Below are 19,762 nucleotides of genomic sequence, written 5' to 3'. Positions count from 1 at the left end.
TGTCATTTTTTAAGGATTTCAATTTTCTTAAAATAAAATTCCATAAAATTGTAATGGGTTCTATAAGGAAATAAAATCATCCTATTAATTTGGTAATAAATTCTCATAAATATTTCAAACGATTTAGTTTCTTTGCAAATTTTCAGAAGATTACATTATGTTAAGTAAAGTATTACATTATAAAATATTTCATATTTATATATTGATATTAAAATTTTATTTTTAATAAACCCGTGTAATACACGGGTCTGACACCTAGTATGTATATATATATATATATATATATATATATATATATATATATATATATATATATATATATATAGAGAGAGAGAGAGAGAGAGAGAGATTTTCCTATCACCTTCCGATGAAGAAGATGAACTAGAAATGCTGTAGTTCCGTTAGAAATTGTGGTAGGTTAACTCGGCTTAGAGGGGGTTAGGCTCCAAGAACAAGTAAAAGTATAAGACAATTATGAAGCATGCAATTTTCTAATAATTTCATTTATGAACTCCTAATTTAAATGCAAGGAACAACGTAATGCAAGAGAGATAAATGGAAAACATGGAAGGAAAATGGAAACATGGAAGGAAATGGGTTTAAAGGATTAAATGACATAGAATTGGATTAAATAGCGACTCACTTTGGGCTTAAACATTCGACTTAGACTTAAAATCATTTATTCATTATGGGCTTTAACAAATGGGTTTAGATAATTAGATGTACTGGTAATTACCTATAATATATGCAAAAAACTATAATTGAGGCAAAGCTTTATTGGTGGACTAAATTGGATCTGAAAATAATTTAACTTATCAGACGTAGTGTATCTATTTTAGATATAGAGTTGTTTAATAAATTCAAGATAAATATATTATTATGATGAAAAAGGATTGCTAAAATCATACGGACTCGTAGATGAATTTGAACCATATAGGTGTATTTTATAAATAGAAAATCACATGTAAGTAATACTTTAAGTTGTAGTAATAAAAGAGGCCATATTTAACTAAAATTATATCACAGCATGACTAATTAGGAATAACGATTTATTTATTTGATACCTGCATTTACCTCTGGTATTGAGATAGGTTTCACCTATACGTCCAGATTCTTGGTTAAACATGGGTAGGTACGAAACTTTTAGACCACATATTTATTATGTATGTTTGATCTCATAGGAGAAATTGGTAATACAAGACAAAATTGCAAAAATATCCTGTGGTTGGCAAAATTCTATAGTTTTGGTCCAAAATGAAATGTTGGTGCATCACTGGTCCAATTTTAGATACCTTGTGTGGTTTTGGTCCCTATGATTGTATTTTGAGTAAATTACACGAATGGTCCCTATGGTTTGGGGTAATTTGCGCTTGGTCCCTAACTTATTTTTTTAACTCGGAAGGTCCCTACTGTTTCTTTTTGTTACATGTTTGGTCCCTGTCTTATCTAAAAAGACTATTTTTCCCTTGATTTTTTAATTTATTTAAATAAACACACCCCAAACTCCATCCCCTTACCTTACCTTACCTTACCTTACCTACCACATCATTTTTCTCTATTTAAATAATAGTCTTTTTAGGTAAGACAGGGACCAAACGTGTAACAAAAAGAAACAGTAGAGACCAAACGTGTAACAAAAAGAAACAATAGAGACCTTCCGAGTTAAAAAAAATAAGTTAAGGACCAAGCGCGCAAATTACCCCAAACCATAGGGACCATTCGTGTAATTTACTCTTGTATTTTCTTGTGTTTTTGGTCCACATCCCACCTAAAATGACTAATATGCCCCTTAAATAATTATATTATAATTTCTTTTATTTATTTTCTTATTCTTATAATAAAATGAAAAACAAAAACAAAATAAACCTCTCTCTCTCTCTCTCCCTCTCTCTCTCCCATGAACCATAGGCTGTGGTGGTGTGTCGGTGAGCCACCAAGACAATAGCCTCATCTCTCGCACTTCTCTTCTCCTCTCGTCGAGCAAACTCCACCGAACCCCCACCTGCTTACCTTGTTCCACCGGACCATTCTTCTGTCAACCTTCCCTTCGAGTTTCATCGTTGGATGCCGCCTCCGTTCTTCTTTCTTCAAGCGACCCAAGGTCGGCGATTCAGCTGCTTTGCGTCTCTCAAATCGCTACCGAAGACGAGGAAGAAAAACCCACGAAGGGTCACCGGTCTCGAAGAAATGCTTCAGCCCTCTCGACGGAAGGACCTCTGCCTTGTTTCCCTTCTTCCTCATAATGAACACAACAAGCCCTCATGTTCTTTTCAAATCGCCTCGTTCGACTGCTTTGTTCGTCCCCTCTTTATCCCGATTAAAACAAGAGACGGGGGCTTATGAGCCCTAATTTCATTAAGCTCCATTCCAACACCTGCACAACCTTATTCAATCAAATGTTCAAACCTGCATTAGAAAAATCTCAATCCTCCGGCCACAACGAGATCTGAAAACTCTAGGTCCGGCGATATCTGGGTTTCAGATCTAAGAAGGAGAGACGTAGTTGCAAATGGATTGAGGCAAGCAGTGAACAAATGGTGTGGCAAATAATGGATGGGTGTGGTAAGGAACGATACCCCCAACGAGATTCGAGTCGCAATTATGGATTTTAGAGCTTTTCTACGGAAGGAGGTGTAGGTGGTGTTCTGACAAGGCGGAAGTGGCCGGAGAAGATTGTGGTGCTGGTGGTTCTGATGAAGGACTTCTGGTGGGTCAAAGCTTTTCGTTGGAGAGAGAGAGAGAGAGAGAGAGAGAGAGAGAGAGAGAGAGAGCTGTTTTCTTGGCATTAAAAAGTATAGAGGTTGAATCCAGCAGTGGGAAGGGTACATACGGAGGGAGGTGGAAGCTGTAAAGAGATGATGAAAGAGAAAGTCGTGACAGTCGGTGTTAATGGTGGCGAATGGTAGCGGCAGTCGCTGGTGATGGCGGTGCCAATCGATCGAGATGGGTTTTGTGTTCTTGAGTTTTCATCAAATACAAACCTAGAGAGAGAGAGAGAGGTGGGTCAGCCTTTTTCTCATTTTAAATTAATTAAAAACATTTATATAAATACCAAAAAATTAAAAAAAAAAACAAATATAAGGGGAATTAAGGTCATTTTAAGTGTATAGGGACCAAAAACAATAAAAAGATGGTGCGCCACCAAAACTTTTTGGACCAAATCCACATAATTTTGCCAACCACAATGACCATTTTTGCAATTTTGTCGTAACACAAAGATGAGGTCTATGATCAGGATATTTTCAAACACGTTAATACGTTGAGGATTTATTGTTAACTGCTTGCTCTGAAACACAGGGGTGGATAACTATTGAATACACGTCTCACGTCTCTCTAATAACATATGATGAATTTTATGAAAGGAAGTATGACTAAATGTTTACCCACTTTCTTTCTATGTGAAATATAGTATGAAGTTATGTGTTCATTCATGAAATAATATTTTCCAAGATTATGCTTTGAATACTAATGTAATGATTTACAAATTACTTGTCTTCATGATTTTTTGCATTCATGCTAGGATGGGCATGACTTGAGTTTGTTCAACCTAAAAATCTGTAGTAAATGACTACAATGATAATGTATGACCAAAAGTGTTCAATGATTAAGTGATGCTACTCTGAACAATGTCTCCCTTACATGCAAGACTAGTTACCTTCGGGATAAGGATGCAACTATAAGCATGTTAACTAGGGCCTAATTATGTGACAAATAACGAGGGCCTAAATATGTGACATAGCTTTGACCAACATTATACGTGTTAAATTTACAAATAAATCCATCATCAATTTGAGAATAAATGAAACATTAATTGATTGAGTGTTGATCTAGATTGTACTAGCAAAATCCTAATTTTGATTCATAGAATGAAACAACCTTTGCCTAGCTATTTATGAAATATTGTTAAAAACAAGTTTTTAAATGTTTAGTATCCAAATGTCAAAATTTTAAAATAAGTTGTGGAATATCAATAGTCCCAAAACATTTAAGCTAATAGTTTCTCAAAAGACGAAGTGCCAATAGGTATCCTCAAGATAAACGTTCTCCACACGTTGGAGGAATGTATCGTGGACTCAGGCTGCTCTCGCACAGTTAGGTATGAAGGTAGCAAGGTTGTTGCAAAAGAACTGGTTGTATGTATCACATTTAACAATAACATGTGCCAGGTATCTTTGTCTATCATGTGCGAGGTATGAAAAAAAAAACTTTTTGTATGTATCACAGTTAACCATAACATGCCATTATATGTTATTTAGACCTGATGATGTTAACTTATTTACAAACTTTAAGAACTCATCCAAACCAGTTTCTTAAGGTCGTAAATCAGAATCAATATATGTAATGTCCGTTAAAACTGCATATGTTGACAAAACAAAGAAGAACTAGAACATTGATCTCTAGCATATGCGGTTAAGCCATGTTAGCTACCATAAGATAGATATGATGATGAAGAAGAAACTTTTAAATGGTCCTCCCCGGCTGGAGGTGAATAAAAGAATTGTGTGTGGAGGCTGCGAATTCGGTAAGGCTCATCAATTACCTTATGAAAAGTCAAACTATCAAGTCACAGTTCTTTTGGAGTACGTACATTCAGACGTTTTTGGACCAATAAAACAATCCTCTATCAAGGGAATGAAGTATATGCTTACATTCATAGATGGATTCTTTAGATTCGTCTTGGTCTACTGCATGAAGGAGAAGTCTGAAGCATTTAATATGTTTAACGAATTAAAAATCGAGGCAAAAAGGGAAACCAAGTACAATGTATGCAAGCTCAGAATAATGGCGGTGAATATCTTACAAAAGAATTCACAGAGTACTTGATTTGAAGGAGCATAAAATAACACGAAAACTAATATGCCCTAACACACCACAAAAAATGGTGTCTCGGAACGGAAGAAACATGTATCTAGCGGAAGTATGTGGAAGTATGATTCACGAAAAAAATATCCATGGTCGTTTCTAGGCGGAAGGAATGAAGACAGCCGCCTAGGTTATCAACTATATACCTCAGCATGTGACATCCCCAATTTCACGGCCAGAAAAGACCGATTTCGTTTATGCTTTTTAAAATAAAATCAGAGTAATCATTTGATTATAAGTGTTGCGGAATTTGTTCCCAAAGCCAAACATGATAAAAATTTATCAAAACCTTTCTTTAAGAAATATATATTTTTATTTCATTACAAAACCTCGGGATGTCATGTTCCGATACAGAGCAAAAGCATAAACAAGACATTATAAGCCTTACACAGTTATTTACAACTACTGGGCTATAGTCCAAAATCACTCATCGTCATCATCCGACTATGCTCGGGGTCCACTACCTGTAATATAAAAAGCTGAGTGGGTCAGGCTTGGAAGCCTGGTGAGCATATAGGGTTTTCAACCCACAATAAATAATAAACTCTTTAAGTTTATCAATCAACAAATAATTTATTAAGTTTCATCAACCAAAAACAACCCTAATTACCCATTCCCGTTATCCTCTCCTTACGTCCCTAAAACAACTATCACAAGGGACCTAGCCTAAGGATTTTCATTAGGGGTGACAACTTTGCTTCGGGGGTTCCTCAGCAATTATGTCAAATAAGGCAACCTACATGGTGACAACACTGCTTTCCTCATCAATTTATGTCAAATAAGACAACCTAACACAAAACGACCAATAAGGTGACAACATTGCTTTCTTCAGCAATTTATGTCAAATAAGGTAAACACCGGGGTGACAACATTGCTTTCCCTTAGCAATTTATGTCAAATAGGCACGAAGTCACATCGTCGCCAAGGTTTATACAACAGGCACTACGTCACATAGTCGCCAGGGTTTATAAAATAGGCACTACGTCTCATAGTCGCCAGGGTTTATCTAATAGGCACGAAGTCACATCGTCACCAAGATTTATACAACAGGCGCTAAGTCCATAGCTGCCAACATACTAAATTCGTAGCTACCAACGTACATCTATACTGTACAAAATTCATAGCTACCAACGTACATCTATATTGTACTTCTATCCCTCATACTTTATCTACCCATGTTTTACCCAACATATTCGAAGATAAAATATATATACATTTTAAATCATTTTAAACATGTATAAAACATTCATTCAACACCCATCTCGAATAAACAAATAACATATATACACATAGCACGTATTTTATATAAAATAATTCATATCTATGTGTAAGATGAAAGTGACTACACACTCACCCGATTTAATGAAAATCGGGCAGCAATTTGTTTCCTAAAATGATCGTTTCTAATAAAACCGAGAGTTTTATTGAGAAACCGGGCTCTGCGATAGGTCGGGCTTCGAAACCGAAAAGATAAATTATAGGGGTATGAACTCACTTTGATAAGCGGTGATTCGGGCAGCGTTTCGTTTCCCGTAAAGAGTTTATTTAACGAGAAACCGGCTCAAACCGGGCAGAGTTTCGACAGGAGAGAGGATGAATTCTCGAGAATTCCAGGGCTCCGGGGCTTGCTTCGGGCTTTAGAAGTGATACCGGGGCCTTCGGGGGTCGTGAGAAAGTTTCCGGGGCTAAAATGTGAAAAAGGGGAAATTTTGGGGTGAAAAATGGGGTTTCTTCGGAAGCCCTCGCATGCTATATATAGTCCGAAGGTTCGGACCCGAAGCTGTGCGAAGGTGACACGCGTCGGACAGGTGACGAGGTTTCTGGCTTACTTCGGACCGCAGGCTCGCAGATGGGAGGCTCGGATTGGACCGGACTTCGGTCCAATAGAAGACTGACACGTATGCGAAGGGGGTGTCTCCGGGGTGTCCGATGCGAGCCTGTCTGAATGCGAGTGGACCGCGGACTTGGTCCAATCAGGAGACGACACGCGAAGCTCGGTCCTATCAGGAGGTGCCACGTGGAGGCCTCGCATGCGAGGGATGACGTGTCCGAAGTGACTCAACGAAATTTCTCGGTTTTGGGGATTTTTCTCGTTTTTCGCGCCAAAACTTTTAAAATCCATAACTTTCGCATACGAGCTTCGTTTTTGACGCTCTTTATATGCACGCGTAGGTAAAATTACGCTCTACAACTTCCGTTTAGACTTCGTCGGCTAATTTTGATTTAATTTTTATATTATTATTTTTAACACACCGGGACAGGAAATCCGTTAAAAATTCATAACTTCTTCATCCGACGTCCGTTTTCGTCAGACTTTTTACCGTTGTGCTACTATTTACGAGACCTTCGATTCTCGTTTAGGTTGTGTTGGCTAAAAATCACTCGATCTAAAATTCGAGTTTTTAGCTGTCTACTGCTAAGCTGAAACTTCGAAAAATCATAACTTCCTCATACGAAGTCAGATTTGGGCGTTCTTTTTATCGAACTTCTCGGTTTGACGAATACTACGAGTTTCGTTTAGATCACTAAGGCTAAAAAGCAGTTTATCAAAAACTCACTTTTTACGACATTCGGCACCGTGCCGGTTTGTCGCGAAACTTCGACAGGTCATAACTTCTTCGTTATAACTCGGATTTTGGCATTCTTTATATATTCGTAATCCTTGTCACGACCACTACAACTTTCTTAATAAATATCGGCTTTATCTAATATTTATTTTTGACGCTCATTTTTAATCTTAATTAATTAAATCCTAATAATTAAGCATAAAACACATAATTTTTCACATAATTCCTTTTCATTTTTCCAAAATGAGTTAGTAAGGTTAACCTAGATTATCATGTCAATATTAATGTCTAGCTTAGAAATACGGGCATTACACAGCAAGACCTCCGGTATGTATCACCATACGACAAAGATAAAAGGGTCTATGAACCAATTGTTATAACGATTATAAGTAAAAATAAAAGTATAAAATTAAGTATTATTAAGTAATACTTGGAATATGAACTAACTAGAGGTTATTGATGTATTATAGCTGTTCATAGAGTTGAGAGTTCATATTAGCCCTTGCTCGTAGTATTGCTCTGTTCTCTTTTATTGTTGAAGTGAGTTTTCACTTACTCTCTTGTTATGTTAACTGTGTGATTAACGTTAGAGTTAATGACCAAAGCCTCTCATAGGAAAATGGTCAAGGATTGGTTAACCATCAGAAGTCTCTCGAAGGAAATCTGATTGTGCTAATTGTCACGAAGCATCTCGAAGGACAGTGACAAGTTCTTATATTGCAGTATATAGGAAGCCCCATATATGTTCTCCTTAAAATTCTTCACTCTACAAAAGACACTATGTTTTCATTTTTTCCAATTTTGACACTCTTTTTTTTGCAATTTAAACACTATGTTTATGATTTTTTTTTGCATTGTTGACCATTTACCCCGTCACCCGGTTGCCGCTTCTAATATGGCATGGGACTATGACTTGGCATTATTTGGTTAGGTGCTGCTGGTGTGACATGATGACGTGTCCAACCTTATTCTTATTAATTTCTATTGTTAAACCCTCGTGCAACAGCCTCATGCATGGAATAAAGAACCATCTCTCTTTCTTTCCTGTTCTTTTTTGCTTGTTTCTTAGACCTTATGTCCATGGTTTATATGGAGCTTGCTAGGGTACTTCAAGCATCTTGTTTTAGTGATTAAACATGGTAAAAGTCAATAGCAAGGACTCCTAACAACTTAATCATAGTAAACAATCATGTTTTTGTGTTTCTAAAGCCTAACCAAAAGACTGATTTTTTTAAAAAACCTTAGGTCCCGTTTGATAGTTGCTGTCTGGGAAAGTTTTCTGAGTAGGAAGGAAACCATGATGTTTGATTGTACATCTGACTGACTGTGATGAATGATGAAAATGACCATATTACCCTAATGTTCTATATAGTGATGGATGAAATTGCTGAATAATTATAAAAACATACAAATTATAATACAAAATCAAAATTACATAATAATCATTTAAAAATCCAAATACAAAATGTCATATAAAGTAATTAAACATCGATCAATTAAAATCTAAATAGAATGTGGATCAGGTTGTTTGTACTTTATTGTTTTTCCGGTTCATGTTACATTGTTATTCTTTTAGTTTTTTTAGACTTTTTTTATAACCCAACGTGTGATTCTTGACACGTTTATGTCCGATAGTGGTAGGATGAATGAGATTTTTTCAAATAAATCATGATGGTGGTGGTATTATCCAAAAAAAAAATTAATCCAATAAAAATGAATTAAAAAAAATTAACTAAAAGGAATTAATAATCCAATAAAGTAATATTTATTAATATATAAATATGATATATTATAAGTAATATTTATTAATATATAATAATCCAATAAAACGAATTAATCCATAAAAAGGAAATTAAAAAAAAGAATTATTTAAAAGAAATTAATAATCCAATAAAATAATATTTATTAATACATAGATATTATATATTAAAAATAATATTTCTTAATATAAACAAATACATTAAAAAAGTAATAATTCAATAAAAAATAATTTTAAAAAAAATTAATAATTCAAGAAAGAAAAAAAATAGGCTGGGTTTAGGGCATAATTGTCTTTCTAACCCATTCACTCAGAAAGATATGATTTTGGGGCTTTCTGGGAAAGACATATATCGTACCGGGAAATAATCATTTTTTTGTAGAAATCAAACCGTCTTTCCGGTCCATTCAGCCAGAAAGATATGTTTATGTTTAGACCTGGAAAGATGCGTATCAAACGGGGCTTAGTATGAACAACTGATTTTGTTTTTTTAAAGTAGTGTCCAAATTGATTTTTTTTTTTTGAAAATTTAACGTCTTTTGTGCCATTTTTTCAAGTTTGATACGTCATCATGCCAGACAACACCACATGACCAAATAGTAACATGTCAGCATACCATTTCAACATCCCATGTCAATATCCCATGCCCCATCAGCAATGGTAATCGGAAGACCGGATAAATGGTCAACATTGCAACAAAATCAGAAACACAATGTTTAAATTGCAAAAAAAAAATGATTTTTTTTTTGAAAAATAGGGACTTTAGTGCATTTACATTTTTAGAAACTATATAAAGCATAAAGTATTGTTTTATTATATTGAAATCTATAGAAGAAATTATTTCACATTGTCGTTCCATATGCTTAAACTATAACTGATTCAAGAAATCAAATCATCGGAATTAAACTTATGTAGTAAAATCATCAATGTTCAACTAAATTAAAATCCCTTGCTTCCGCATAGTAGATCATTAGCAGTCCTTCAATGATGAAGAATAAGAATTTTGGTCGTCGTCTGGTGTTTAAACATAAACAAAATCCACATTAAGAATTGTACTTTCACTTTTTTCTCATTAGGACATTCTATGGTAATCTAACTGGATTTTTTTGAAACAGAATATGAGAAACTATTTACCTTTTTCTCAGTTGCTTGTTTAGTCAAATGTTAAAAGTTGACTTGATGTTCTTGAAGCTGCTTCTCTGTAAGTTAGCATTGCTTGTTTCAAGCAATGCTATTTTTTGTTTCAAAAGTTGAGAAAAAAGGGACAGATTCATAAGTTTTGTCTATATGTTCATTAAGGGTATTCACCGGAAATTTAACAAATGTCTTGAAGCTCTTCATATATCTGGAAGAGAAACCAGGCTGTTTATGAGGAAACCTCGACTTTTTGCTACTGCTATTTCCATCTCAACTTCCACAATTCTTCTTTCTAAATCCCTAGGAGCAAATATCTATAACAGGAAGAGAAATAACATGTCAAAGGTCAACTCTATGTGCTTTTCCCAATTCGGTCGTAATTTTTTTTTTTGCACAATAGGTCAATAAATTTATCATTTACCAATTAAATAGGTTTACATATATACCATATTCGCTGCGCAAAAAATGTCCATAAAGTTGGTTGTGCTACAATGTCATTTCCCCTAAAATATATACAACCTAGTATTATTTATATTTTGAATATGCATGTTTTGAAGAACCAACTCTCTGGGATAGGAAAACACCAAAACTAAAAACACCTTCATTACCATTACAAAATATAAAACAACGTGAAAGAAGACTGCTTAGAGATGAGGAAAGGTCATGTGAGTCAAAGTGTAAGTCTGCTGAGTGAAAAAGCATTGCCTTGACTGCCAGCTGGAAATATATGTATTTATTTATTTATGTGAAAAGTGAAAACATATTAGAAATAAGCTCGTGAGAGTTGATTTTTGTGCTTGTAATGAGAAAAGGATTTATGGGATAAAAGTACCTTAGGGGCCATCCTCTGGTACGCCAGACTTCCTTTGGGACAAAGCTTTGAAGGACAATATCATATCTAATGAAAAAGAAAAAGATTAAAGATTTTGAAATTATTGCAGAAAATGAAAACATGTATTAAAATGCTATCACTAAATTATTATCAGCTCTAACTAAAATGTATTACATAAGAATGATATCTACCTTTAAAGTGAGCGCCTTCTACACACAGATAATAATAGTTCAGTAGAGCAATATCAAGGCTAGGCCACAGAATGCGATCTTTGCTTAGGATGTATTCTCCTGTTGTTGTTTGGAATCCAGCGAGATCTCCACCAATGATGTGATTCCATGACTTGTAATAACCCAACACATCTTCTCCTTCTTCATCAGTCTTTTCATCATTATACACAAAACTCACCCCACATTCTTTGCTAACTGCATCACCAATATCATCTGGTGCCCACTTCACAGTAACAATAACATGGTCACCACATTCCATCTCATTCACCCCAAACATCCAATGGCTTAACAATATTACACAATCTCCACCTGCATAGACACTGTCAATGTAATGGTCGTATATCCAGGTGAGATTCTTTGTTATATTACTAAGTTTGATCACCGGAAAATCAAGGAGAACATAATCTACTAATACAAGCTTCTCATCAGGAAATGGAGAAGCCAACTGACAACAAAAATTTAATCCAGTGAGGTGGCTAGGAGATGATGGGATGGTAAATGACATCGATAGCCCTGTGGTTCTATCTGTAATCCAATTCGGCATCGCTTGGCCTTCATAAATTGTGCTGAATATTCCAAATTCATAATACATCTGACAAATACAACCACCTTTATTAAACACAATAATAATTATATACATAGATAACCACACAAAGGCATAGTTAACCAAAGCAAACCTGGATTTCAGATTCCTCTGATTCTCCATAACTAGAAGAAGTTGTCACATGCTTTCCGTTAAGAAAGTCTAGCTTAGTCCAACCCAAACTACATAATAGCTTTTCCTCAACCCCTGCCATTGGTTGGATTTTCACCATGCCTTCAAATTCAAATGATGAAAATGCCACGATCCTCCGTCCTAGTGAGAACTGGAGTGGAGACATTTGTGGATCAAATACAACTTTTCGTAGCAAAGGCTTATTAGAATCAAAATGAAGGTTCAAATGTGTGAGTGTATGTGGAAGATGCTCGACCGTTGTCAGCATTTTACAATCTCCCAAACTAAGTGTCTCAAGCCTAGGAAGGGTTTTCACACAACTAGGCAGGGAAACAATAGGATTTACATCCAAATATAATTTCTTTAACATAAACAGGGAACTGAAGTCCATGGGAAAGGATTCAGTGGACAAATTATTATTCTCAAGTGACAACCTTACTAAAGATCTCGGTAAAGAAATCACAGAAAACTTTGAATAACTTGGCATAGCCTGGACAACAACAGTGGATGAAGACGTTATTGTGTTTATGCGAATATTGTTAGCCTTCATCATTTCCGATGAATCCATATCTCTAATCTTGATTTGAGATTCACCGATATAACAACCATTTAGCAATAGTGTTTTCACTTTCTTCAACATGCCTAAGCTTCTTGGAAGTTTTTCAAGCTTCTTGCAGTAGCTCAGATCAATGAGGACAAGTTCAAAACATTGCTCAATTGATTCACAAACCTCAAGTAATCCAATACAGCCTTTGAGTATTAAACCCTCAAGATTAGGGAGGTGATCGAAGCCACGAACACTACGAATCTGTTCACAGAAACTTAAATTAAGAATCTTCAATGATCCAAACAATCTTTTTTCTTTTGTGCACGATCCAATCAATTGCTGAAATTGAGATAAGCTGCAATATTAGTGAAGTTTGTCAAATCGGCACAGAACAGTAATACATGGAGATAAGTTACCTTTAGCCTCTTATGAAGTCGTTGTGGATATGTATAACAAATCTCAAATGATTCAATATTGCTATATGACATGTCAAGAGCAACCACATTCTCCGCTGGTAAGTCTGAAGGTATAGATTTCAAAGGGAACCCATGCATACACAACCATCTTAATTCTTTTGGGAAATTCTTGTAAGAGCCGGTTATTTGAACATAGTTAAGTTGTAGAAGCATTAGCCTATCCATCTTACTCAATGCATCTGTTTTGAACTCAAGTGATCCATTTAACTTCTTTTTCTCAAGCATTCTCATGTCAAGGGTAAGGCCTAGAACATTTTTCGTACCCTAAGAAGTAAGGGGATGCAAAAATATTTTAAAATGTTAGACATGTATATAGAAATACAAACTGCTTTAAACAACTACACATAGCCCCTTACCTTTTCTTGATCCAATACCATAAACGACTCATGGCCCCATAATCGACTTCGCTCCCATGGTTTGTAAAGTGATTCTTCACGTACCAAAAATCTTCCCATCTCTTGAACTAACTGATGCATCATCAATTCATTATTCCATCCGATACTAAGAAGGCATTTGTCAATGAGATTCGTGATCCCAGTTTTTGTTTCTATACCGCATGCCTCTAATATTGTTACAGTAACGTCTCTATCCATTCCGAAAAAAGTACAAGCAATATACTTAAATAAGTCCTTATCATTTTCTGATGGAAAAGAGTCAAAGCTCATTCTCAAGACATTATTTATAGGGGAATCATTTTCTTTCTTCAGTCTGTCTATGTAACCCTCCCAATAAGTTACATCTCGATTATGTAGAGACCTACCCAAAACTTTAAGAGCCATCGGATGTCCTTCACAATATTTCACAATTTTTTGTGACACCTCTTCATAACCAAGCCTGGGATCGTTGCACATGAATGCATGAAAACACAAAAGTTTTTGTGATTCAGTAGTAGACAAGCCTTCAAGCTTGTGCTCTGCATGATTGGGTTTAACCTTCGTTTTGAATGGTGAACAACTCTGTGTCAACCATGCGTCCTTTGTTGTTATTAGAATTTTGCTTCCTGGGTGAAAACCTTTGCTTCCAAGTAACGCATCTAGCTGATCGATACTACTAATATCATCAAGAACTAGAAACACCTTTTTACGGGCTACTACACTCTCTATCATTGAGGTGTATATAGAAACATCACGAACTTGAACTAAACTTGGTTTGGAAATGTCATCATAGAGTTGGTTTTGTACATCAATCATCCCATTATATTTTTCATCACATCGCCTACTGATATCTGCAATGAAGCTGCTTTTGTCAAATTCATGAGAATGTAGCACATAGACATATTTGGCTAAAGACGTCTTCCCAATCCCACCCATACCCAAAATAGTAAGTATATCTGGCATATGTGATGATGCATCTTTCAACCATGATATGATGAATTTAATGGAATCTTTCATCCCAATAAGTCGTGGCAGTGGAAACCTTGAGGATATGTGCAATCTACGGAAGATGTCCTTGACAATTTCATCAATGAACTCCACCTCTAGCCTAGAATTTGATTTTAGTAAGAAAAAAAAAATTCATAATAAAAACAACTAACATGTCATTTTGAAGAATTACTTTTTCCAATGATCCAAATCAAAATTGTATCATATTAAGCTATTATATAATTATGTTTCTCATATCGTAACTATTTTTGTAGTTGCACTTCTAACCAATAACCATGTAAGCATCTAATGTGCAAGGTCATAATTATCATCTATAAAAAGACTAGAGCCACTAATGTAATACAAGAATTCATCAAAGCACCACCATAGTTCGTTGTGTTTCTACAAAACCATCGAACTTAAATCACAATGCGGTTTTGAATGAATCTAAACAAAATGTAAGTGAACAGTTATAAGCTAAGATTCAATATTTACAACTAAAAGCATTAAAATATCATATTAAAAGTTGATATAGTTTGAAGGTAGAATGCTATAAGAAATAGTACATGCCTTACAACTTTTAAAATTTGGTTTATTAATTAAAAGTATACCAAATCATTAAAATGCTCTATCTACATGAACTAATTTTAATAAAATAATAAACGCATAGCAAATGTGTTAAAATTAGGAGGATGGCTTAACCGGCCTATATGAATTAATTTGTGAGATCACTTAATTGCAAAAACCATATTGAATTCGAAGCATATATTTGTCCAAAATAAATGCATCAAAAAAATATGCCTATTTGATGAGTATGAAGGACGTGTTGAAATGCATAAGGAAAAGACAATCTTAAATTTTCGTGTACTAATTTAAACTATATTAAAGGAGTATGGAAATATGGATAAGAAAGTGGTTACCTTCCATTTGCATCCTTCCCTTTTAAATCAGCAACTTCTCTAAGCGCTTTATTCCAAAGCTCTATCTTTTGAGACCATTGACTTCTTTTATTTGAATTTGTCTCTGCTTCCATCTTTTGTCTATGCTTAGCCATTGCATCTCCAAAGCTATTTTCTTGGTTCCTGACATGGGTGGGCTCAATATGATAAAAGATGGGGATAACAACATGATTTGATTTCATACGTTGCTCAAGGATCAATACCAGTTCATCAAGACACCAGGTGGAAATAGCATAATTTTCAGACAACACGACAACAGAAGCCCTAGACCTTCTAATAGCACTCTCCAATTCCGGTTTCAGATCTTCCCCTGTTTCAATCTCTTCATCATCCAAGAAGGCGGTGATATTGGCATGAATGAGGGCATTATAAAGGTGATTAGTGAAACTCTTACGAGTGTCAACACCTCTGAAATTTAAAAATACATCATATCTATGATCATGAGTTGATGAAGAAGATGAAGATCCTCCAGAAAATTCAGAGAGAACAACCATTATGAGTTATGGGTTGACGACCTTTCACATTTCCCACGACTTTGTGTATATCAATAAGTGTTGTGTTCTGAAGCTTTTGAATCCAACACTTTCCTCAATTGCGCCTCAATCTCAAGATCCCATACATAAAAACGCTACAAAAAAAATCAAATTATTACTAACTTATATAACTTAAGTCTCATCAAAACAACTTAAACCTCAACAATGATATATTCTACATAATAACAACTTGAAGTGTTTAAATAACAATACATATGCACCTGCAAACTTTTCCATGTGAATTCAATAAACTTCAGAAATAACCAGCATATAGAATCATCATAATATTGAGATGGGAATTGTTTAAAAATTGCTTAGGTTGCGTTTAGTTATGGAAAAACAGTTTTCATTTTCCGTTTTCCGTTTTCCCTTTTCATTTTTCGTTTTCCGTTTTCAGTTTTCATTGGAAAATTTAGAAAACGCGTTTAGTTAAAACTTATTCATTTTTCATTTTCAGTTTTAGAAAATTAGAAAACGTGTTTAGATGTGTATTTTTCTATCGGTTTTCATTTTTAGAAAACGGTAGCGGTGGTAGGGTGAGCGTGGGGATGGTGGCGGTGGTGGGGGCAGCGGCAGGGGGCAGTGGTGGCGTCGATGATGGCGACGGTGGTGGTGGCGGTGGCGGTGGCGGCGGCGGTGGTGGTGGTGATGACAGGCGGTGGTGGTGGCGGCGGCAATTGTGGCAGTGGTGATGATGGCAGCGGTGGTGGTGATGGTGATGGGGTAGTGGTGATGGTGATGGTGATGGTAGGTCGGTGATTGTGGTATTGGTGTTAGGTGGGTCGGTGTGGGTGTGGGTGTGTGTGTGTGTTTGTGGGGGTGGGGTGGGGGTGGGTGGGGGTGTGGGTGTAGTTGTGTGTGTGTGTGTGTTTGTGGGGGTTGGTGTGTGCATTTGTGTGGGTGTGGGTGTGTATGTTTGTGTGGGTGTGGGTGTGTGTGTGTTTGTAGGGGTGAGGGTGGGTTTGGGAGTAAGTGTAGGTAGGTAGGGGTGTGGTGGTTTGGGGGTATTAAGGTGAGGGTAGGTACAGGTGGATATGGGTAGGAGTGGGTGTTTATATTTTAGAAAAAATTTAGAATTAGAAAATTGTGGAAAACAATAATTATCAGTTTTCCAAAATTTTCCAACTTCTTTGTAATTTTAGAAAACGGAAAATTTTCATTTTCCGTGAAAAATTTAGAAAAATAGACGAACTAAACGCGTTTTCAAAATTCTCATTTTTCTTGGAAATTTTTTCCGGAAAACGGCCTATTTTTCCGCAACTAAACGCACCCTTAATTACTCGGTTAATTAAATTGATTAACCTGTTTTTCCAGTTCAGTTCGGTGCGAGAAATTCTCGAACCAATGTATTCAATTAAAATAAATCCCTAATACCATTCTAGAAACAACTAAAAGATCGATTACTACATCATATGAAAGGAATTGCAGAATATATAGGCAATTTCCAAACATTCACTAGATATGAACAAACAATTAAAAGATCCAAACATAAGAAAGAATAAGGGTGCGTTTGGCTGTAGAAAATTGTTTTCATTTTCTAAGAAAATGTTTTCAGAAAATAGAGTTGAGTTTTCATTTTCAAATTTCAATGAAAATTTTAGAAAACGCGTTTGGTTGAAACCGGGGGAGTTTTCATTTTCCATCTTAGAAATTTGGAAAAGTGTAAAAATCACTTTTCTAATTTACATACAATTTGGAAAACTGAAAACTTTCATTTTCTTGGAAAATTTTGGAAAACTGAACGAACCAAACGCGTTTTCAAAAGTTCCGTTTTTCTTGGAAAATTTTCCTAGAAAACTGGAAAATTTTCTACAACCAAACGCACCCTAAGTTTCTCGACATGGGTGTTTATAGATCCCCGATATTAGCAAGAACAATCTTTTCAAATTTGAATTTATCTATCCATATAATATGAATTTGAATGTAACAAATTACACAACTTCTGAGCTTTTAATCACAAAGTCTATACTACATGAAACTTCAGAGGTTAACAGATATCACAAGAAAAGACTATCAATGCACAAACCCTACTTACAACTTCAGGTTAACCAAACCCTACATTTAGTTACAACAACACATGAAAAGACTATCAGAGCACACAAACGAGATAGTGGCCAAAAGTAATCGCATCAGAAAGTAGATATTATCCCTGGTTCATGTAAAACAACTAAAAAGCACAATTAAAACAAGGAGTGTTCATCTAGGCTGAATTTTCCCTTCTACTTGCAATTATGAGCATGTCAATGGAGGCTCGATTATGTGACAAAGGCGACTTAATTGACAAGTGACATAGGCTTTGCTGACAAATGTTGTAGGTGTTAAATTTACAAATAAATCCCTTACCAATTTTGTAGCGCAGAACAAAAACCTAATTCAGCTTATTTGCAAATAAATGGGCGTTACTTTATTGATTTCGGATCTAGACTCTACAATAGCAAAATCCTAATTTTGGTTCATAGACTATAACACCCAAAAGTACTCCATGAGAACCTAGATTTCTTACAATTCGGTTTCAAAGATCACCAGGCAATTTGCCATTATTACAACTGAAAATTAAAGCTTCTTCATTATGAGTGTTTAGCTCGCCCTTCTGGTTCAAATAGAATCATATGTAGAGAATCAAGTTTGCGAATTGAAAGATATAGGGGAATTAATGAAGTACGTGAGGGACTCTGTACTATCCTAACCAAAATACTAAACTGAAAAAAACATAATTTCAATCCCCTGTTGATGAACAAACAAATGATCATGATGTCATTTATTATTAATAAGATATAACTGTCTAACAACATGTGAAAGTAACTTGTAAGAATGTGACTTCGCAGTTACCTGCCTACAGAACTACGGCGAGGCCTGAAGCAGCGAGAATTGCAGAAGATCCAATGGCGACGAGACCGAGAAGGACAACGAGTGAAAACTACAGAGCCAACGCTGGTAAACGGCAAGTCAACGAGATAGAAAGGGAGATGGCGAGAGAGGTGATACAGAATGTTTTACCTTGTTATCTATGGCGAGGGGGGCTTTTATGATACTTCCTCTTTTAATTAATCTTTTACAAATAATGATATCGTATTTTCTAAAGTAAGTTACAGAAACGGTCCTTGTGCTTGTCAAGACATTTCATTTTCTGCAAATTTTTTATTTAGGGGGTGTTTGTTTTAGTTTATTAAGGGCTTATTTTTCGAACTTTTATTTTTTATAAGCTCATTTTTTCAAACTTATTTTTCAACTTATGATCTTATTATGACTTACATTAAGAAAATACGCCGAACTCATGAAAAAAAACAGAAAAAACGAGTTTATAAAAAACAAGCTCGAAAAATATGCCCTTAATAAGCTAAAACAAACGCTCATTTTTTCAAATTTATTTTTCAACTTATGAGCTTATTATGACTTAGATTAAGAAAATAAGTTGAGCTCGTGAAAAAAAAAACCCAGAAAAAACGAGTTTATAAAAAATAAGCTCAAAAAAAAGTTCTTAATAAGCTAAAACAAACACCTCCTTTAATGTCTTTCCTTAAGTATGGGTATTGTTGCAGTTTTTGTTCCCCACCAATTAAAATGACTATAATACAATTTGTGTGATAGTATTAATGTAACACCCAAGTTTTATACAACCGGTAAATGAAATACAAAAGCGTGTAAATTGTTCAAATCTCTGTAGGGCTTAAAGAAACATCAAAAAATTAAGGTCTTTCTTAATCAACTTTGGCCTTAGTCAAAGTATAAATAATTAGTCATTGTCTACATTACTTGAAGATGATTATTTTGTTGTAGTTTTTG

The 19,762-nt window shown here is 35.2% G+C and overlaps 1 protein-coding gene across 3 annotated transcripts; it reads right to left on the bottom strand.

The window, feature by feature from the left end:
- Window positions 1-10,038: 10,038 nt before the first annotated feature.
- On the bottom strand, window positions 10,039-19,005 carry LOC145164453 (disease resistance protein RPV1-like). Of its 3 annotated transcripts, none has more exons than XR_013739827.1 (9): window positions 18,809-19,005; window positions 15,408-16,074; window positions 13,483-14,608; window positions 13,067-13,390; window positions 12,066-12,989; window positions 11,350-11,980; window positions 11,159-11,224; window positions 10,324-10,640; window positions 10,039-10,203 (listed from the first exon to the last, which is right to left on the bottom strand). XR_013739827.1 is itself a non-coding variant. In XM_079083174.1 (8 exons), the coding sequence occupies exons 2-7, from the start codon at window positions 15,938-15,940 to the stop codon at window positions 11,160-11,162; spliced, it is 3,603 nt and encodes a 1,200-aa protein (XP_078939300.1). In that variant the 5' UTR covers window positions 15,941-16,074; window positions 18,809-19,005; the 3' UTR covers window positions 10,785-11,043; window position 11,159. The 3 variants fall into 3 exon arrangements, 1 of the variants encoding a protein (XP_078939300.1); XR_013739828.1 differs by lacking the exon at window positions 18,809-19,005 and having other exon boundaries at window positions 15,408-15,569; window positions 15,650-15,822; XM_079083174.1 differs by lacking the exons at window positions 10,039-10,203; window positions 10,324-10,640 and adding an exon at window positions 10,785-11,043.
- Between the last annotated feature and the right edge of the window lie 757 nt (window positions 19,006-19,762).

This window comes from Lactuca virosa, chromosome 1, assembly GCF_052849685.1.
Source record: "Lactuca virosa cultivar CGN04683 chromosome 1, Lactuca_virosa_CGN04683_v6, whole genome shotgun sequence".
NCBI lineage: Eukaryota > Viridiplantae > Streptophyta > Magnoliopsida > Asterales > Asteraceae > Lactuca > Lactuca virosa.
This window is presented reverse-complemented; position numbering and strand designations above follow the sequence as displayed.

Bases quoted from the DNA above. Each gene is read 5' to 3' on its own strand.
- LOC145164453 (XM_079083174.1), bottom strand. From the start codon at position 15,940: ATGGTTGTTCTCTCTGAATTTTCTGGAGGATCTTCATCTTCTTCATCA. The intron at 14,609-15,407 runs GTAACCACTTTC...ATCAAATTCTAG, and splicing joins GGGAAGGATGCAAATGGAAG to GCTAGAGGTGGAGTTCATTG. The intron at 13,391-13,482 runs GTAAGGGGCTAT...CTTACTTCTTAG, and splicing joins TGGTATTGGATCAAGAAAAG to GGTACGAAAAATGTTCTAGG.